Source organism: Oncorhynchus tshawytscha, linkage group LG15 (genome assembly GCF_018296145.1).
Source record: "Oncorhynchus tshawytscha isolate Ot180627B linkage group LG15, Otsh_v2.0, whole genome shotgun sequence".
NCBI lineage: Eukaryota > Metazoa > Chordata > Actinopteri > Salmoniformes > Salmonidae > Oncorhynchus > Oncorhynchus tshawytscha.
The window spans coordinates 38,570,411-38,592,674 of record NC_056443.1 but is presented as its reverse complement, the minus strand read 5'-3'; the positions used below and the strand labels follow the sequence as shown (position 1 = coordinate 38,592,674).

General features: G+C 45.0%; 1 protein-coding gene across 1 annotated transcript in view; it reads right to left on the bottom strand.

Annotated features, from left to right (window-relative positions):
• The window catches only part of LOC112238452 (F-box only protein 41-like), a 71,811-nt gene that overhangs the window by 21,896 nt on the left and 27,651 nt on the right, over positions 1-22,264 (bottom strand). The window contains exon 8 of the mRNA XM_042298552.1: positions 12,978-13,073. Coding sequence (XP_042154486.1) covers positions 12,978-13,073 — 96 coding nt within the window. The remainder of the gene's footprint in view (positions 1-12,977; positions 13,074-22,264) is intronic.

Here is a 22,264-nt window from a genome sequence, read left to right as displayed (position 1 = left end):
GCAACACAACATGGTAGCAGCACAAAAACATGGTACAGACAGTATTGGGCACAATACTACATAAAGAGAGACCTAAAGACAACAACATAGCATGGCAGCAACACATGACAACACGGCATGGTAGCAACACAACATATTAGTAGCACAAAACATGGTACAAACATTATTGTACACAGACAACAGCACAAAGGGCAAGAAGGTAGATACAAAGATACATCACGAGAATCAGCCACAACTGTCAGTAAGAATGTCCATGATTGAGTCTTTGAATGAAGAGATTGAGATAAAACTGTCCAGTTTGAGTGTTTGTTGTAGCTCGTTCCAGTCGCTAGCTGCAGAGAACTGAAAAGAGGAGCGACCCAGGGATGTGTGTGCTTTGGGGACCTTTAACAGAATGGGACTGGCAGAATCGGTGTTGTATGTGGAGGATGAGGGCTGCAGTAGATATCTCAGATAGGGGGGAGTGAGGCCTAAGAGGGTTTTATAAATAAGCATCAACCAGTGGGTCTTGCGACGGGTATACAGATGTCGTGTCTTTACTATCATTAACTGAAGACTGATAGTTTTTATCAAAGATTCTCTGTAATTAGTTATTACGCGATTCTACTGATTAATCATGTAACTGTAATTACTAGGAAGTCGGGGCACCAAGGAAAAATATTCAGATTACAAAGTTATAATTTCCTAAAATAACTTTTCAGATATTTTCTGATCAATTAGTCTTCGAATTAATGAATTATTTACTTTACCACGTTAGTCTCATTCCAAACGTCATAAATTGTTGGTTATCTGCACGAACCCAGTCTTCACTATGAGTCATCCATACATCAATTGTCTTAAATAATTACATTTAAATAATTAATTATAATTATAATTATTTATTACTAACTAAGTAACTGCCCTAGTGGGCTAAACCGGCATGGCAGCTTGTTAGACAAAAAGGTCAGATGAGAAGTCACTACAGAGTTAATAATTATAACAATTGAAATGCTAATCCTTTACACATGAATGCTCACTCATTCGGGAACAATTGTAAAAGTAATTAATATCAAGGACTTGTTTTTATTCTGTCGGTATCGATAGTCTAAGAGTTTAACCACGTGGTATGGTTAAAAGATTCAGCAATGGTCTACAACCTTTGTCCTCCTAATGGAGAAAAACATGGTCTGCAACCTTTAGCCATCTCGTAATTGAGGTAAGCTCGGTCTGCTGATCGAAAACCCGAGTGGGGTTTTTATTGGGAATGGCAGAAAAGGCTGTCCCAGGATGTCTGACCCTAACTGGGCTCAGGGGCGGTCCTCTGATTTAGTTCAAATCCTATTCCCTTTTTGAGTTTTCCTTCATTAAACAGTCCAAAATCACATTGTAAAATTATACAAACAGTATCATACTCACTCATTCATCTTTTACGACAATTAGATGCAAACCTCATATCTGAGGCTATAATATAAACAGCGTTATGGTAATGTGGCCGCACCTTCTCCCATGAGCTTCCCCAAGTTGTGACAAACGGACCAGTTCGTAGCTGGATTCTTCACCGATCTTTTATACTTTCTATGGAACATGAAATTTGTTCGTACCTCAAGTTCTGTGAGGTGGAAGGATTTCCTTTGTCCTCTATGAAAATCTACTCTCTCTATACTGTGTGTCCATGAGGAGATCCTCAGGAATTTACGACGTCTCTCTGACCACAGCAACCTAGTTGAAGGGGGCAAGGGGGAGGCAGGGAGAGGGTGAGGGGGCTTTGCAATACCCAAAGAGGCCAACGTCATGACACAGACATGACCAGTTTACAGAGGAGTACAGAGTGCAGTAATGTGTTCTATACGGAGCATTGGTGGTAAATCTGATGCCCGAACGGTAAAGAACATCTAGCCGCTCGAGAGCACCCTTACCTACCGATCTATAAATGATGTATCCGTAATCTAGCATGGGTAGGATGGTCATCTGAATCAGGGTTAGTTTGGCAGCTGGGGTGAAAGAGGAGTGATTACGATAGAGGAAACCAAGTCTAGATTTAACTTTAGCCTGCAGCTTTGATATGTGATGAGAGAAGGACAGTGTACTGTCTAGCCATACTCCCAAGTACTTGTATGAGGTGACTACCTCAAGCTCTAAACCCTCAGAGGTAGTAATCACACCTGTGGGAAGAGGGGCATTCTTCTTACCAAACCACATGACCTTTGTTTTGGAGGTGTTCAGAACAAGGTTAAGGGTAGAGAAAGCTTGTTGGACAGTAAGAAAGCTTTGTTGTAGAGCATTTAACACAAAATCCAAGGAGGGACCAGCTGAGTATAAGACTGTATCATCTGCATATAAATGGATGAGAAAGCTTCCTACTGCCTGAGATATGTTGTTGATGTAAATTGAGAAGAGCGTGGGGCCCTAGAATCGAGCCTCGGTGTACTCTCAGCAGTGGCTGAGACAGCAGATGTTATGACTTTATACACTGCACTCTTTGAGAGAGGTAGTTAGCAAATCAGACCAAAGACCCCTCAGAGACACCAATACTCCTTAGTCAGCCCACAAGAATGGAATGGTCTACCGTATCAAAAGCTTTGGCCGAGTCAATAAAAATAGCAGCCCAATATTGCTTAGAATCAAAGACAATGGTGACATCATTTTGGACCTTTAAGGTTGCAGTGACACATCCATAACCTGAGCGGAAACCAGATTGCATACCAGAGAGAATACTATGGACATCAAGAAAGCCAGTCAGTAGATTATTGACATGTTTTTCCAACACTTTTGATAAACAGGGCAAAATAGAAATAGGCCCATAACAGTTAGGATCAGCTTGATCTTCCCCTTTAAACTGTGGCTGCCTTCCAAGCAATGGGGACCTCTGCAGAAATGAGAGACAGGTTGAAAAGGTCAGAGACAGGCTTGGCGATGATATGGGCAGCAACCTTAAAGAAGAAAAGGTCTAAACCATCTGACCCAGATGTTTTTTAGGGGTTAAGTTCAAGGAGCTCCTTTAGCACCTCGGACTCAGTGACCGCCTGCAGGGAGAAACTTTGTAGCAGGGCAGTGGGGAAAAAGAGGGAGAAGCATCGGGGATAGTCACATTAGAAGGGGTGAGAGATGAGGAAATGTTGGACAGGTAAGGAGCCATGACAGAGTCAAATAGGAATCCTGACTTAATGAAGTGGTGATTTAAAAAGTTCAGCCATGTGCTTCTTGTCAATAACAACCACATCATCAACATGAAGGGACATGTGCTTCCTGTCAGTAACAACCACATCATCACCATTAAGGGACATGTGCTCCTTGTCAGTAACAACCACATCATCATCATTAAGGGACATGGGCTCCTTGTCAGTAACAACCACATCATCATCATTAAGGGACATGTGGTCCTTGTCAGTAACAACCACATCATCAACATGAAGGGACATGTGCTTCCTTGTCAGTAACAACCACATCATCACCATTAAGGGACATGTGCTCCTTGTCAGTAACAACCACATCATCATCATTAAGGGACATGGGCTCCTTGTCAGTAACAACCACATCATCATCATTAAGGGACATGTGGTCCTTGTCAGTAACAACCACATCATCATTAAGGGACATGTGGTCCTTGTCAGTAACAACCACATCATCATCATTAAGGGACATGGGCTCCTTGTCAGTAACAACCACATCATCATCATTAAGGGACATGGGCTCCTTGTCAGTAACAACCACATCAACATTAAGGGACATGTGGTCCTTGTCAGTAACAACCACATCATCATCATTAAGGGACATGTGGTCCTTGTCAGTAACAACCACATCAACATTAAGGGACATGTGGTCCTTGTCAGTAACAACCACATCATCATCATTAAGGGACATGTGGTCCTTGTCAGTAACAACCACATCAACATTAAGGGACATGTGGTCCTTGTCAGTAACAACCACATCATCAACATTAAGGGACATGTGGTCCTTGTCAGTAACAACCACATCATCAACATTAAGGGACATGGGCAGCTGTGAGGAGGGTTTATTCTCCATTTTCCAGAACTTTTTGGGGTTCGACCCACAGAGAGAGAACTGCTCCTTAAATGAACTAACTTTGGACTTCCGGATAGCCTGAGTGCACTTATTTTTCATTTTTCTTTATGGGGGTGTGTTTGTTAACAATACCACTGGAAATATCAAAAAAGAAGGTCCAAGCGTCTTCGACAGAGGGGATCAAGCTGATTCTATAACATTTTACAGAGGCCAGTTCATGAAGGAAGGCTTGCTCATTAAAGTTTTCTAGAAAGCGTCTATGATACATGAGGACAGGTCGTTTCACTGAGCAGCCATTACGAACACAGGCTGTAAAACAGTGATCACTAAGGTCATTACAGAAAACACCAGACTGATACCTATCAGGATTATTTGTGAGGATAACATCGAGGAGAGTAGCCTATTCTGGGTGTTTGGAGTCATACCTTGTGGGATTGGTAATAATCTGAGAAAGATTTAGGGAGTCCCATTGCTTTAGGACTTGGTCAGGTGGTTTAAGCATGTCCCAGTTTAGGTCACCTGGCAGGACAAATTCAGACTTAGTGTAAGGTCCCAAGAGAGAGTTTAGGGCAGGTAGGGTACAGGCCGGTGCTCATGGAGGACGATAAAACAACAGAGACAGTCAACGAAAAGCTATTTGAAAGTTTAATGCTTAAAACCAGCAAATCAAATTGTTTGTTTGGGGACAGACTTGGTGGAGACAACCGAGCACTGAAGGTGATCCTTGGTAAAGATTGCCACTCCACCACCTTTGGAAGATCTGTCTTCTCCAAAAAGGTTGTAACCAGAAAGGTTAACATCAGTGTTCAAAACACTCTTTCTGAACCACGTCTCAGTAATGACCAACACATCTGGATTGGAGCTGTGAACCCACACTTTCAATTGATCCATTTTAGGTAATAAGCTTCTAGTGTTAACATGCAGAAAACCCAGGCTTTTACAAAAGCAGAAATCAGTGAAGCAGATATCGGAGCACAAGTCAGAATTGGGGCAAGCAACAGTAGATGGGCCAGGGTGTACATGCACATTCCAGATATCATCAGCAGTAATACAATCAAGGCACGGCAGAGGACAGGGAGAGCACTGCAGTGCTGATTTATGACATCTGAATGTGCATCAGATGGCAACAAGATCATATTGTACAGCAATTTCATCAGGTAACATGAATATTAAGCCGGCGAGAGGTGGTTAGAATAGGATGGGAGGACAAAAGTCTGTGTAACCAATAGAGTCAGAGTCCTCAGTGTGGGAACAAATATAGTCTGTCCCACGGTTGGGTAAAGAAAGTTTGTAGTCAACAAGGCATGCAGGAATCATGAGGCAAATATCTAAATAGCAAAATGCACAAGAAAAAATGTAATATATAACGACTTGGGGCTATTGTAAGTTCAGAGTTGTTCAGAGTCACCCAACAGTACGTATGTGCAGGAGGCACAGAGTAGCCTCACATCAACACCATTATCCCAGAAACCCACTGCAATTTGCATACCGCCCCAACTGATCCACAGATGACACAATCTCTATGGCACTCCACACTGCCCTTTATATTAGAGTCAGGGTGCAGTAGCAGGTGTATGCCTGTAGGGGTCAGTGTGTTATAAGGCTTCAGTATTAACTAGGGAGCAGTAGCAGGTGTATGCCTGTAGGGGTCAGTGTATTATAAGGCCATAGTATTAACTGCCCTTTCAAACCTGGACAAAAGGAACACCTAAACTCAGCAAAAAAAGAAATGTCCTCTCACTGTCAACTGCATTTATTTTCAGCAAACTTAATTAACATGTGTAAATATTTGTATGAACATAACAAGATTCAACAACTGAGACAAACTGAACAAGTTCCACAGACATGTGACTAACAGAAATTGAATAATGTGTCCCTGAACAAAAGGGGGGTCACAATCAAAAGTAACAGTCAGTATCTGGTGTGGCCACCAGCTGCATTAAGTACTGCAGTGCATCTCCTCCTCATGGACTGCACCAGATTTGCCAGTTCTTGCTGTGAGTTGTTATCCCACTCTTCCACCAAGTCACCTGCAAGTTCCCGGACATTTCTGGGGGGAATGGCACTAGCCCTCACCCTCCGATCCAACAGGTCCCTGACATGTTCAATGGGATTGAGATCCAGGCTCTTCGCTGGCCATGGCACAACACTAACATTCCTGTCTTGCAGGAAATCACACACAGAACGAGCAGTATGGCTGGTAGCATTGTCATGATGGAGAGTCATGTCAGGATGAGCCTGCAGGAAAGGTACCACATGAGGGAGGAGGATGTCTTCCCTGTAACGCACAGGGTTGAGATTGCCTGCAATGACAACAAGCTCAGTCCAATGAGGCTGTGACACACCGCCCCAGACCATGAAGGACATTCCACCTCCAAATCGATCCCACTTCAGAGTACAGGCCTCAGTGTAAAGCTCATTCTTTCAGTGTAATACTCTTTCTTTCGACAATAAACGCGGATCCGACCATCACCGCTGGTGAGACAAAACCGTGACTCGTAAGTAAAGAGCACTTTTTTCCAGTCCTGTCTGGTCCAGCGACGATGGGTTTAGGCGACATTGGCGACATAGTTGCTGGTGATGTAAGGCAGGTTCTCACCAGACAACGGTGGGTTTGTGCCCATAGGCGACGTTGTTGCCGGTGATATCCTCTGACAAATCAACTGTAAATTTCGGTGTTCCTCAAGGTTCCGTTTTAGGACCACTATTGTTCTCACTATATATTTTACCTCTTGGGGATGTTATTCGAAAACATAATGTAAACTTTCACTGCTATGCGGATGACACACAGCTGTACATTTCAATGAAACATGGTGAAGCCCCAAAATTGCCCTCGCTAGAAGCATGTGTTTCAGACATAAGGAAGTGGATGGCTGCAAACTTTCTACTATTAAACTCGGACAAAACAGAGATGCTTGTTCTAGGTCCAAGAAACAAAGAGATCTTCTGTTGAATCTGACAATTAATCTTAATGGTTGTACAGTTGTCTCAAATAAAACTGTGAAGGACCTCGGCGTTACTCTGGACCCTGATCTCTCTTTTGAAGAACATATCAAGACCATTTCAAGGACATCTTTTTTCCATCTACGTAACATTGCAAAAATCAGAAACTTTCTGTCCAAAAATGATGCAGAAAAATTAATCCATGCTTTTGTCACTTCTAGATTAGACTACTGCAATGCTCTATTTTCCGGCTACCCGGATAAAGCACTAAATAAACTTCAGTTAGTGCTGAATACGGCTGCTAGAATCCTGACTAGAACCAAAAAATTGGATCATATTACTCCAGTGCTAGCCTCTCTACACTGGCTTCCTGTCAAAGCAAGGGCTGATTTCAAGGTTTTACTGCTAACCTACAAAGCATTACATGGGCTTGCTCCTACCTATCTCTCTGATTTGGTCCTGCCGTACATACCTACACGTACGCTACGGTCACAAGACGCAGGCCTCCTAATTGTCCCTAGAATTTCTAAGCAAACAGCTGGAGGCAGGGCTTTCTCCTATAGAGCTCCATTTTTATGGAACGGTCTGCCTACCCATGTCAGAGACGCAAACTCGGTCTCAACCTTTAAGTCTTTACTGAAGACTCATCTCTTCAGTGGGTCGTATGATTGAGTGTAGTCTGGCCCAGGAGTGGGAAGGTGAACGGAAAGGCTCTGGAGCAACGAACTACCTTGCTGTCTCTGCCTGGCCGGTTCCCCTCTTTCCACTGGGATTCTCTGCCTCTAACCCTATTACAGGGGCTGGGTCACTGGCTTACTGGGGCTCTCTCATGCCGTCCCTGGAGGGGGTGCGTCACCTGAGTGGGTTGATTCACTGTTGTGGTCATCCTGTCTGGGTTGGCGCCCCCCTTGGGTTGTGCCGTGGCGGAGATCTTTGTGGGCTATAATCAGCCTTGTCTCAGGATGGTAAGTTGGTGGTTGAAGATATCCCTCTAGTGGTGTGGGGGCTGTGCTTTGGCAAAGTGGGTGGGGTTATATCCTTCCTGTTTGGCCCTGTCCGGGGGTGTCCTCTGATGGGGCCACAGTGTCTCCTGACCCCTCCTGTCTCACCCTCCAGTATTTATGCTGCAGTAGTTTATGTGTCGGGGGGCTGGTGTCAGTTTGTTATATCTGGAGTACTTCTCCTGTCCTATTCGGTGTCCTGTGTGAATCTAAGTGTGCGTTCTCTAATTCTCTCCTTCTCTCTTTCTTTCTCTCTCTCGGAGGACCTGAGCCCTAGGACCATGCCCCAGGACTACCTGACATGATGACTCCTTGCTGTCCCCAGTCCACCTGGCCATGCTGCTGTTCCAGTTTCAACTGACCTGAGCCCTAGGACCATGCCCCAGGACTACCTGACATGATGACTCCTTGCTGTCCCCAGTCCACCTGGCCATGCTGCTGCTCCAGTTTCAACTTCCACCTGACTGTGCTGCTGCTCCAGTTTCAACTGTTCTGCCTTATTATTATTCGACCATGCTGGTCATTTATGAACATTTGAACATCTTGGCCATGTTCTGTTATAATCTCCACCCGGCACAGCCAGAAGAGGACTGGCCACCCCACATAGCCTGGTTCCTCTCTAGGTTTCTTCCTAGGTTTTGGCCTTTCTAGGGAGTTTTTCCTAGCCACCGTGCTTCTACACCTGCATTGCTTGCTGTTTGGGGTTTTAGGCTGGGTTTCTGTACAGCACTTTGAGATATCAGCTGATGTACGAAGGGCTATATAAATAAATTTGATTTGATTTGATATCTGGTGAGGACCTGCCTTACAACAGGCCTACAAGCCCCCAGTCCAGCCTTTCTCAGCCTATTGCGGACAGTCTGAGCACTGATGGAGGGATTGTGCGTTCCTGGTGTAAATTGGGCAGTGTTTGTTGCCATTCTGTACCTGTTCCGCAGGTGTGATGTTCGGCTGTACCTATCCTGTGCAGGTGTTGTGACACGTGGTCTGCTGTCTGTCCTGTCTCCTGTTGCGCTGTCTTAGGCGTCTCACAGTACGGACATTTCAATTTATTGCCCTGGCCACATCTGCAGTCATCATGCCTCCTTGCAGCATGCCTAAGGCACGTTCACGCAGATGAGCAGGGACCCTGGGCATCTTTCTTTTGGTGTTGTTCAGAGTCAGTAGAAAGGCCTCTTTAGTGTCCTAAGTTTTCTTAACTTAATGGTTGTACAGTCGTCTCAAATAAAACTGTGAAGGACCTCGGCGTTACTCTGGACCCTGATCTCTTTTTGAAGAACATATAAAGACTGTTTCAAGGACAGCTTTTTTCCATCTATGTAACATTGCAAAAATCAGAAACTTTCTGTCCAAAAATGATGCAGAAAAATGTATCCATGCTTTTGTCACTTCTAGGTTAGACTACTGCAATGCTCTACTTTCTGGCTACCCGGATAAAGCACTAAATAAACTTCAGTTAGTGCTAAATACGGCTGCTAGAATCCTGACTAGAACCAAAAAATTTGATCATATTACTCCAGTGCTAGCCTCCCTACACTGGCTTCCTGTCAAAGCAAGGGCTGATTTCAAGGTGTTACTGCTAACCTACAAAGCATTACATGGGCTTGCTCCTACCTATCTCTCTGATTTGGTCCTGCCGTACATACCTACACGTACGCTACGGTCACAAGACGCAGGCCTCCTAATTGTCCCTAGAATTTCTAAGCAAACAGCTGGAGGCAGGGCTTTCTCCATTAGAGCTCCATTTTTATGGAACGGTCTGCCTACCCATGTCAGAGACGCAAACTCGGTCTCAACCTTTAAGTCTTTACTGAAGACTCATCTCTTCAGTGGGTCATATGATTAAGTATAGTCTGGCCCAGGAGTAGGAAGGTGAACGGAAAGGCTCTGGAGCAACGAACCACCCTTGCTGTCTCTGCCTGGCCGGTTCCCCTCTCTCCACTGGGATTCTCTGCCTCTAACCCTATTACAGGGGCTGAGTCACTGGCTTACTGGGGCTCTCACATGCCGTCCCTGGAAGGGGTGCGTCACCTGAGTGGGTTGATTCACTGATGTGGTCATCCTGTCTGGGTTGGCGCCCCCCTTGGGTTGTGCCATGGCGGAGATCTTTGTGGGCTATACTCAGTCTTGTCTCAGGATGGTAAGTTGGTGGTTGAAGATATCCCTCTAGTGGTGTGGGGGCTGTGCTTTGGCAAAGTGGGTGGGGTTATATCCTTCCTGTTTGGCCCTGTCGTGGGGATGTCCTAGGATGGGGCCACAGTGTCTCCTGACCCCTCCTGTCTCAGCCTCCAGTATTTATGCTGCAGTAGTTTATGTGTCGGGGGCTAGGTTCAGTTTGTTATATCTGGAGTACTTCTCCTGTCCTATTCGGTGTCCTGTGTGAATTTAAGTGTGCTTTCTCTAATTCTCTCTTTCTCTCTTTCTTTCTCTCTCTCGGAGGACCTGAGCCCTAGGACCATGCCCCAGGACTACCTGACATGATGACTCCTTGCTGTCCCCAGTCCACCTGGCCGTGCTGCTGCTCCAGTTTCAACTGTTCTGCCTTATTATTATTATTATTATTATCAATAACGGTAGGTCACAGGCAGACAAAGAAGACATCCTCATGATCTGTGGAGTGTGAATCAACGTAGTCCGTGTTTATTTCATTTATGCTTCACAACATAACCGGAATGTAGGTAGCAGCCATCTTGAAATGAAGTCCCACCCGGCACAGCCAGAAGAGGACTGGCCACCCCACATAGCCTGGTTCCTCTCTAGGTTTCTTCCTAGGTTTTGGCCTTTCTAGGGAGTTTTTCCTAGCCACCGTGCTTCTACACCTGCATTGCTTGCTGTTTGGGGTTTTAGGCTGGGTTTCTGTACAGCACTTTGAGATATCAGCTGATGTACGAAGGGCTATATAAATAAATTTTATTTTATTTTATTTGATAACTGTGACCTTAATTGCCAACCGTCTGTAAGCTGTTAGTGTCTAAACGACCGTTCCACAGGTGCATGTTCATTAATTGTTTATGGTTCATTGAACAAGCAGGGAAACAGTGTTTAAACCCTTTACAATGAAGATCTGTGAAGTTATCTGGATTTTTATGAATTATCTTTGAGAGACAGGGTCCTGAAAAAGGGACGTTTCTTTTTTTGCTGAGTTTATGTGAGAATGCTGTTCATTGTCTACAGCTCAGTGTTCAACACCAAAGTGCCCTCAAAGCTCATCACTAAGCTAAGGATCCTGGGACTAAACACCTCCCTCTGCAACTGGATCCTGGGACTAAACACCTCCCTCTGCAACTGGATCCTGGGACTAAACACCTCCCTCTGCAACTGCATCCTGGGACTACACACCTCCCTCTGCAACTGCATCCTGGGACTACACACCTCCCTCTGCAACTGCATCCTGGGACTACACACCTCCCTCTGCAACTGGACCCTGGGATCCCTCCCTCTGCAACTGGGACCCTGGGACACCTCCCTCTGCAACTGGACCCTGGGACTAAACACCTCCCTCTGCAACTGCATCTGCAACACCTGGCAACTGGACCCTGGGACTAAACACCTCCCTCTGCAACTGGACCCTGGGACTACACACCTCCCTCTCCAACTGGATCCTGGGACTAAACACCTCCCTCTGCAACTGGATCCTGGGACTACACACCTCCCTCTGCAACTGGACCCTGGGACTAAACACCTCCCTCTGCAACTGGATCCTGGGACTAAACACCTCCCTCTGCAACTGGACCCTGGGACTAAACACCTCCCTCTGCAACTGGATCCTGGGACTAAACACCTCCCTCTGCAACTGGATCCTGGGACTAAACACCTCCCTCTGCAACTGGACCCTGGGACCACACACCTCCCTCTGCAACTGGATCCTGGGACTACACACCTCCCTCTGCAACTGGATCCTGAGACTAAACACCTCCCTCTGCAACTGGATCCTGGGACTAAACACCTCCCTCTGCAACTGGATCCTGGACTTCCTGACGGGCCACCCCAGGTGGTAAGGGTAGGCAACATCAATTCTGCCACACTGATCCTCAACATGGGGTCCCTGAAGGGTGCATGCTTAGTCCCCCCCGTACTCCCTGTTCACCCACGACTGCGTCGCCATGCAGGACTCCAACACCATCATTAAGTTTGCTGACGACACAACAGTGGTAGGTCTGATCACAGACAACGACGAGACAGCCTATAGGGAGGGGGTCAGAGACCTGGTATTGTGGTGCCCGGACATGAACTTCTCCCTCTGCGCAAGCAAGACAAAGGAGCTGATCGTGGACTACAGGAAAAGGAGGGCCAAATACGACCCCATTCACATCGATGGGGCTGCAGTTTCCATCATCAACATATTATCATGGTCCAAACGTCATCATGAAGAGGGAACGACAGTCCCTGTTTCCCCTCAGGAGACTGAAAACATGTGGCATGTTGCATCACTGCCTGGTATGGCAACTGCTCGGCCACCGACCGCAAGGCGCTACAGAGGGTAGTTCGTACGATCCAGTACATCACTGGGGCCAGGCTTCCTGCCATCCAGGACCTCTATACCAGGCGGTGTCAGAGGAAGGCCCTAATAATTGTCAAAGACTCCATCCACACAAGTCATAGACTGTTCTCTCTGCTGTCGCACCGCAAGCGGTACCGGAGTGCCAAGTCTAGGTCCAAAAGGCTTCTACCCCCAAGCTATAAGACTGTTGAGCAATTAACCAAATGGTTACCCGGACGATCTGCATTAACCCCCGCTTTGTTTAAACACTGATATTATCTATGTCACTTTAACACTACCTACATGCACATTTTACCTCAATTACCTTGACTAACCTGTACCCCCGCATATTGACTTGTTACCGGTATATAGCCTCGTTATTGTTATTTTATTGCGTTGACTTCAGTTTATTTAGTATATATTTTTCTTAACTCTAATTTCTTAAAATTATAAATATTAGGGTATAAATTGAGTCGTTCTGGATAATAGCATCTCCTAAATTACCCCCCAAATTAAATGTAACTCACGACTACCACGGCATTACTACTCACCAGGGGTGTAGTGGCGCCACCTGCAGGGATGTCATGTTTCTGCAGCCTGCTCCTAGAGCCCACACCACCTCATGACCCATGGGGTCTGACGAACTCCTGACACACACACAGAGACACACACACACAGAGACATACACAGAGACACACAGACACACACACACACACACACACACAGAGAGAGAGAGACATACACACAGAGACACACACACACACACAGGGACATACACACACAGAAACAGACAGTCATACACACAGAGACACACACACACACACACACACAACACACACACACACAGAGAGAGAGACATACACACAGAGACACACACACACACAGGGACATACACACAGAAACACACAGTAATTAAAGAAAAGGAACGCAAATGTAGCCGAGGTGAGTCTCACACTCTCATGATGAGGGTAGTTCTATCTGCGACTTCACACACAAACACACCGACACGACCCTACCTGTATGTGAGGTGTTGTAGGTTACCTGTATGTGAGGTGTTGTAGGTTACCTGTATGTGAGGTGTTGTATGTTACCTGTATGTGAGGTGTTGTAGGTTACCTGTATGTGAGGTGTTGTCTCACACTCCTGTATGTGAGGTGTTGTAGGTTACCTGTATGTGAGGTGTTGTATGTGAGGTGTTGTAGGTTACCTGTATGTGAGGTGTTGTATGTTACCTGTATGAGGTGTATGTGAGGTTACCTGTATGTGAGGTGTTGTAGTTACCTGTATGTGTGTTGGTTACCTGTATGTGAGGTGTTGTAGGTTACCTGTATGTGAGGTGTTGTATGTTACCTGTATGTGAGGTGTTGTAGGTTACCTGTATGTGTGTTGTAGGTTACCTGTATGTGAGGTGTTGTAGGTTACCTGTATGTGAGGTGTTGTAGGTTACCTGTATGTGAGGTGTTGTAGGTTACCTGTATGTGAGGTGTTGTAGGTTACCTGTATGTGAGGTGTTGTAGTTTACCTGTATGTGAGGTGTTGTAGGTTACCTGTATGTGAGGTGTTGTAGGTTACCTGTATGTGAGGTGTTGTAGGTTACCTGTATGTGAGGTGTTGTAGGTTTACCTGTATGTGAGGTGTTGTAGTTACCTGTATGTGAGGTGTTGTAGGTTACCTGTATGTGAGGTGTTGTAGGTTACCTGTATGTGAGGTGTTGTAGGTTACCTGTATGTGAGGTGTTGTAGGTTACCTGTATGTGAGGTGTTGTAGGTTACCTGTATGTGAGGTGTTGTAGGTTACCTGTATGTGAGGTGTTGTAGGTTACCTGTATGTGAGGTGTTGTAGGTTACCTGTATGTGAGGTGTTGTAGGTTACCTGTATGTGAGGTGTTGTAGGTTACCTGTATGTGAGGTGTTGTAGTTTACCTGTATGTGAGGTGTTGTAGGTTACCTGTATGTGAGGTGTTGTAGGTTACCTGTATGTGAGGTGTTGTAGGTTACCTGTATGTGAGGTGTTGTAGGTTACCTGTATGTGAGGTGTTGTAGGTTACCTGTATGTGAGGTGTTGTAGGTTACCTGTATGTGAGGTGTTGTAGGTTACCTGTATGTGAGGTGTTGTAGGTTACCTGTATGTGAGGTGTTGTAGGTTACCTGTATGTGAGGTGTTGTAGGTTACCTGTATGTGAGGTGTTGTAGGTTACCTGTATGTGAGGTGTTGTAGTTTACCTGTATGTGAGGTGTTGTAGGTTACCTGTATGTGAGGTGTTGTAGGTTACCTGTATGTGAGGTGTTGTAGGTTACCTGTATGTGAGGTGTTGTAGGTTACCTGTATGTGAGGTGTTGTAGGTTACCTGTATGTGAGGTGTTGTAGGTTACCTGTATGTGAGGTGTTGTAGGTTACCTGTATGTGAGGTGTTGTAGGTTACCTGTATGTGAGGTGTTGTAGGTTACCTGTATGTGAGGTGTTGTAGGTTTACCTGTATGTGAGGTGTTGTAGGTTACCTGTATGTGAGGTGTTGTAGGTTACCTGTATGTGAGGTGTTGTAGGTTACCTGTATGTGAGGTGTTGTAGGTTACCTGTATGTGAGGTGTTGTAGGTTACCTGTATGTGAGGTGTTGTATGTGAGGTGTACCTGTATGTGAGGTGTTGTAGGTTACCTGTATGTGAGGTGTTGTAGTTACCTGTATGTGAGGTGTTGTAGGTTACCTGTATGTGAGGTGTTGTAGGTTACCTGTATGTGAGGTGTTGTAGGTTACCTGTATGTGAGGTGTTGTAGGTTACCTGTATGTGAGGTGTTGTAGGTTACCTGTATGTGAGGTGTTGTAGTTACCTGTATGTGAGGTGTGTTGTTATGTGTAGTGTGTGTTGTAGGTTACCTGTATGTGAGGTGTTGTAGGTTACCTGTATGTGAGGTGTTGTAGGTTACCTGTATGTGAGGTGTTGTAGGTGTTACCTGTATGTGAGGTGTTGTAGGTTACCTGTATGTGAGGTGTTGTAGGTTACCTGTATGTGAGGTGTTGTAGGTTACCTGTATGTGAGGTGTTGTAGGTTACCTGTATGTGAGGTGTTGTAGGTGTTACCTGTATGTGAGGTGTTGTAGGTTACCTGTATGTGAGGTGTTGTAGGTTACCTGTATGTGAGGTGTTGTAGGTTACCTGTATGTGAGGTGTTGTAGGTTACCTGTATGTGAGGTGTTGTAGGTTACCTGTATGTGAGGTGTTGTAGGTGTGTTGTAGGTTACCTGTATGTGAGGTGTTGTAGGTTACCTGTATGTGAGGTGTTGTAGGTTACCTGTATGTGAGGTGTTGTAGGTTACCTGTATGTGAGGTGTTGTAGGTTACCTGTATGTGAGGTGTTGTAGGTTACCTGTATGTGAGGTGTTGTAGTCTGTATGTGAGGTGTTGTAGGTTACCTGTATGTGAGGTGTTGTAGGTTACCTGTATGTGAGGTGTTGTAGGTTACCTGTATGTGAGGTGTTGTAGGTTACCTGTATGTGAGGTGTTGTAGGTTACCTGTATGTGAGGTGTTGTAGGTTACCTGTATGTGAGGTGTTGAGGTTACCTGTATGTGAGGTGTTGTAGGTTTACCTGTATGTGAGGTGTTGTAGGTTACCTGTGAGGTGTTGTAGGTTACCTGTATGTGAGGTGTTGTAGGTTACCTGTATGTGAGGTGTTGTAGGTTACCTGTATGTGAGGTGTTGTAGGTTACCTGTATGTGAGGTGTTGTAGGTTACCTGTATGTGAGGTGTTGTAGGTTACCTGTATGTGAGGTGTTGTAGTTTACCTGTATGTGAGGTGTGTTGTAGGTTACCTGTATGTGAGGTGTTGTAGGTTACCTGTATGTGAGGTGTTGTAGTTTACCTGTATGTGAGGTGTTGTAGGTTACCTGTATGTGAGGTGTTGTAGGTTACCTGTATGTGAGGTGTTGTAGGTTACCTGTATGTGAGGTGTTGTAGGTTACCTGTATGTGAGGTGTTGTAGGTTACCTGTATGTGAGGTGTGTAGGTTACCTGTATGTGAGGTGTTGTAGGTTACCTGTATGTGAGGTGTTGTAGGTTACCTGTATGTGAGGTGTTGTAGGTTACCTGTATGTGAGGTGTTGTAGGTTACCTGTATGTGAGGTGTTGTAGTTTACCTGTATGTGAGGTGTTGTAGTTTACCTGTATGTGAGGTATGTGAGGTGTTGTAGGTTACCTGTATGTGAGGTGTTGTAGTTACCTGTATGTGAGGTGTTGTAGTTACCTGTATGTGAGGTGTTGTAGTTTACCTGTATGTGAGGTGTTGTAGGTTACCTGTATGTGAGGTGTTGTAGGTTACCTGTATGTGAGGTGTTGTAGGTTACCTGTATGTGAGGTGTTGTTGTAGGTTACCTGTATGTGAGGTGTTGTAGTGTTACCTGTATGTGAGGTGTTGTAGTTTACCTGTATGTGAGGTGTTGTAGGTTACCTGTATGTGAGGTGTTGTAGGTTACCTGTATGTGAGGTGTTGTAGGTTACCTGTATGTGAGGTGTTGTAGTTTACCTGTATGTGAGGTGTTGTAGTTTACCTGTATGTGAGGTGTTGTAGGTTACCTGTATGTGAGGTGTTGTAGGTTACCTGTATGTGAGGTGTTGTAGGTTACCTGTATGTGAGGTGTTGTAGGTTACCTGTATGTGAGGTGTTGTAGGTTACCTGTATGTGAGGTGTTGTGAGGTGTTGTTACCTGTATGTGAGGTGTTGTAGGTTACCTGTATGTGAGGTGTTGTAGGTTACCTGTATGTGAGGTGTTGTAGGTTACCTGTATGTGAGGTGTTGTAGGTTACCTGTATGTGAGGTGTTGTGTGAGGTGTTGTAGTTTACCTGTATGTGAGGTGTTGTAGGTTACCTGTATGTGAGGTGTTGTAGGTTTACCTGTATGTGAGGTGTTGTAGGTTACCTGTATGTGAGGTGTTGTAGGTTACCTGTATGTGAGGTGTGAGGTTACCTGTATGTGAGGTGTTGTAGGTTACCTGTATGTGAGGTGTTGTAGGTTACCTGTATGTGAGGTGTTGTAGGTTACCTGTATGTGAGGTGTTGTAGGTTACCTGTATGTGAGGTGTTGTAGGTTACCTGTATGTGAGGTGTTGTAGGTTACCTGTATGTGAGGTGTTGTAGGTTACCTGTATGTGAGGTGTTGTAGGTTACCTGTATGTGAGGTGTTGTAGGTTACCTGTATGTGAGGTGTTGTAGGTTACCTGTGTGAGGTGTTGTAGGTTACCTGTATGTGAGGTGTTGTAGGTTACCTGTATGTGAGGTGTTGTGTATGTGAGGTGTTGTAGGTTACCTGTATGTGAGGTGTTGTAGGTTTACCTGTATGTGAGGTGTTGTAGGTTACCTGTATGTGAGGTGTTGTAGGTTACCTGTATGTGAGGTGTTGTAGGTTACCTGTATGTGAGGTGTTGAGGTGTTGTAGTTTACCTGTATGTGAGGTGTTGTAGGTTACCTGTATGTGAGGTGTTGTAGGTTACCTGTATGTGAGGTGTTGTAGGTTACCTGTATGTGAGGTGTTGTAGGTTACCTGTATGTGAGGTGTTGTAGGTTACCTGTATGTGAGGTGTTGTAGGTTACCTGTATGTGAGGTGTTGTAGGTTACCTGTATGTGAGGTGTTGTAGGTTTACCTGTATGTGAGGTGTTGTAGGTTACCTGTATGTGAGGTGTTGTAGGTTACCTGTATGTGAGGTGTTGTAGGTTACCTGTATGTGAGGTGTTGTAGGTTACCTGTATGTGAGGTGTTGTAGGTTACCTGTATGTGAGGTGTTGTAGGTTACCTGTATGTGAGGTGTTGTAGTTTTACCTGTATGTGAGGTGTTGTAGGTTACCTGTATGTGAGGTGTGAGGTGTAGGTTACCTGTATGTGAGGTGTTGTAGGTTACCTGTATGTGAGGTGTTGTAGGTTACCTGTATGTGAGGTGTTGTAGGTTACCTGTATGTGAGGTGTTGTAGGTTACCTGTATGTGAGGTGTTGTAGGTTACCTGTATGTGAGGTGTTGTAGGTTACCTGTATGTGAGGTGTTGTAGGTTACCTGTATGTGAGGTGTTGTAGGTTACCTGTATGTGAGGTGTTGTAGGTTATGTGTGAGGTGTTGTAGGTTACCTGTATGTGAGGTGTTGTAGGTTACCTGTGTATGTGAGGTGTTGTAGGTTACCTGTATGTGAGGTGTTGTAGGTTGTGAGGTGTGTATGTGAGGTGTTGTAGGTTACCTGTATGTGAGGTGTGTAGTATGTGAGGTGTTGTAGGTTACCTGTATGTGAGGTGTTGTAGGTTACCTGTATGTGAGGTGTTGTAGGTTACCTGTATGTGAGGTGTTGTATGTGAGGTGTTGTAGGTTACTGTATGTGAGGTGTTGTAGGTTATGTGAGGTGTTGTATGTGAGGTGTTGTAGGTTACCTGTATGTGAGGTGTTGTAGGTTACCTGTATGTGAGGTGTTGTAGGTTACCTGTATGTGAGGTGTTGTAGGTTACCTGTATGTGAGGTGTTGTAGGTTACCTGTATGTGAGGTGTTGTAGGTTACCTGTATGTGAGGTGTTGTAGGTTACCTGTATGTGAGGTGTTGTAGGTTACCTGTATGTGAGGTGTTGTAGGTTACCTGTATGTGAGGTGTGTATGTGAGGTGTTGTAGGTTACCTGTATGTGAGGTGTTGTAGGTTACCTGTATGTGAGGTGTTGTAGGTTACCTGTATGTGAGGTGTTGTAGGTTACCTGTATGTGAGGTGTTGTAGTTACCTGTATGTGAGGTGTTGTAGGTTGTACCTGAGGTATGTGAGGTGTTGTAGGTTACCTGTATGTGAGGTGTTGTAGGTTACCTGTATGTGAGGTGTTGTAGGTTACCTGTATGTGAGGTGTTGTAGGTTACCTGTATGTGAGGTGTTGTAGGTTACCTGTATGTGAGGTGTTGTAGGTTACCTGTATGTGAGGTGTTGTAGGTTACCTGTATGTGAGGTGTTGTAGGTTACCTGTATGTGAGGTGTTGTAGGTTACCTGTATGTGAGGTGTTGTAGGTTACCTGTATGTGAGGTGTTGTAGGTTACCTGTATGTGAGGTGTTGTAGGTTACCTGTATGTGAGGTGTTGTAGGTTACCTGTATGTGAGGTGTTGTAGGTTACCTGTATGTGAGGTGTTGTAGGTTACCTGTATGTGAGGTGTGTTGTAGGTTTACCTGTATGTGAGGTGTTGTAGGTTACCTGTATGTGAGGTGTTGTAGGTTACCTGTATGTGAGGTGTTGTAGGTTACCTGTATGTGAGGTGTTGTAGGTTACCTGTATGTGAGGTGTTGTAGGTTACCTGTATGTGAGGTGTTGTAGGTTACCTGTATGTGAGGTGTTGTAGGTTACCTGTATGTGAGGTGTTGTAGTTTACCTGTATGTGAGGTGTTGTAGGTTACCTGTATGTGAGGTGTTGTAGGTTACCTGTATGTGAGGTGTTGTAGGTTTACCTGTATGTGAGGTGTTGTAGGTTACCTGTATGTGAGGTGTTGTAGGTTACCTGTATGTGAGGTGTTGTAGGTTACCTGTATGTGAGGTGTTGTAGGTTACCTGTATGTGAGGTGTTGTAGGTTGCATGTGAGGTGTGTATGTGAGGTGTTGTAGGTTTACCTGTATGTGAGGTGTTGTAGGTTACCTGTATGTGAGGTGTTGTAGTGTTAGGTCTGTATGTGAGGTGAGGTGTAGGTTACCTGTATGTGAGGTGTTGTAGGTTACCTGTATGTGAGGTGTTGTAGGTTACCTGTATGTGAGGTGTTGTAGGTTACCTGTATGTGAGGTGTTGTAGGTTACCTGTATGTGAGGTGTTGTAGGTTACCTGTATGTGAGGTGTTGTAGGTTACCTGTATGTGAGGTGTTGTAGGTTACCTGTATGTGAGGTGTTGTAGGTTACCTGTATGTGAGGTGTTGTAGGTTACCTGTATGTGAGGTGTTGTAGTTACCTGTATGTGAGGTGTTGTAGTTTACCTGTATGTGAGGTGTTGTAGGTTACCTGTATGTGAGGTGTTGTAGGTTACCTGTATGTGAGGTGTTGTAGGTTACCTGTATGTGAGGTGTTGTAGGTTACCTGTATGTGAGGTGTTGTAGGTTACCTGTATGTGAGGTGTTGTAGGTTACCTGTATGTGAGGTGTTGTAGGTTACCTGTATGTGAGGTGTTGTAGGTTACCTGTATGTGAGGTGTTGTAGGTTACCTGTATGTGAGGTGTTGTAGGTTACCTGTATGTGAGGTGTTGTAGGTTACCTGTATGTGAGGTGTTGTAGGTTACCTGTATGTGAGGTGTTGTAGGTTACCTGTATGTGAGGTGTTGTAGGTTACCTGTATGTGAGGTGTTGTAGGTTACCTGTATGTGAGGTGTTGTAGGTTACCTGTATGTGAGGTGTTGTAGGTTACCTGTATGTGAGGTGTTGTAGGTTACCTGTATGTGAGGTGTTGTAGGTTACCTGTATGTGAGGTGTTGTAGGTTACCTGTATGTGAGGTGTTGTAGGTTACCTGTATGTGAGGTGTTGTAGGTTACCTGTATGTGAGGTGTTGTAGGTTACCTGTATGTGAGGTGTTGTAGTTACCTGTATGTGAGGTGTTGTAGGTTTCCTGTATGTGAGGTGTTGTAGGTTACCTGTCATGTGAGGTGTGAGGTGTTGTAGGTTACCTGTATGTGAGGTGTTGTAGGTTACCTGTATGTGAGGTGTGAGGTGTTGTGTGAGGTGTTGTAGGTTACCTGTATGTGAGGTGTTGTAGGTTACCTGTATGTGAGGTGTTGTAGGTTACCTGTATGTGAGGTGTTGTAGGTTACCTGTATGTGAGGTGTTGTAGGTTACCTGTATGTGAGGTGTTGTAGGTTACCTGTATGTGAGGTGTTGTAGGTTTACCTGTATGTGAGGTGTTGTAGGTTACCTGTATGTGCATGTGAGGTGTTGTAGGTTACCTGTATGTGAGGTGTTGTAGGTTACCTGTATGTGAGGTGTTGTAGGTTTACTGTATGTGAGGTGTTGTAGGTTACCTGTATGTGAGGTGTTGTAGGTTACCTGTATGTGAGGTGTTGTAGGTATGTGAGGTGTATGTTACCTGTATGTGAGGTGTTGTAGGTTACCTGTATGTGAGGTGTTGTAGGTTACCTGTATGTGAGGTGTTGTAGGTTACCTGTATGTGAGGTGTTGTATGTGTGATGTGAGGTGTTGTAGGTTACCTGTATGTGAGGTGTTGTAGGTTACCTGTATGTGAGGTGTTGTAGGTTACCTGTATGTGAGGTGTTGTAGGTTACCTGTATGTGAGGTGTTGTAGGTTACCTGTATGTGAGGTGTTGTAGGTTACCTGTATGTGAGGTGTTGTAGGTTACCTGTATGTGAGGTGTTGTAGGTTACCTGTATGTGAGGTGAGGTGTGAGGTGTTGTAGGTTACCTGTATGTGAGGTGTTGTAGGTTTACTGTATGTGAGGTGTTGGTTACCTGTGTGAGGTGTTGGTTACCTGAGGTGTTGTAGGTTACCTGTATGTGAGGTGTTGTAGGTTACCTGTATGTGAGGTGTTGTAGGTTACCTGTGTGAGGTGTTGTAGGTTACCTGTATGTGAGGTGTTGTAGTTTACCTGTATGTGAGGTGTTGTAGGTTTACCTGTATGTGAGGTGAGGTATGTGAGGTGTTGTAGGTTTACCTGTATGTGAGGTGTTGTAGGTTACCTGTATGTGAGGTGTTGTAGGTTACCTGTATGTGAGGTGTTGTAGGTTACCTGTATGTGAGGTGTTGTAGGTTTACCTGTATGTGAGGTGTTGTAGGTTACCTGTATGTGAGGTGTTGTAGGTTACCTGTATGTGAGGTGTTGTAGGTTACCTGTATGTGAGGTGTTGT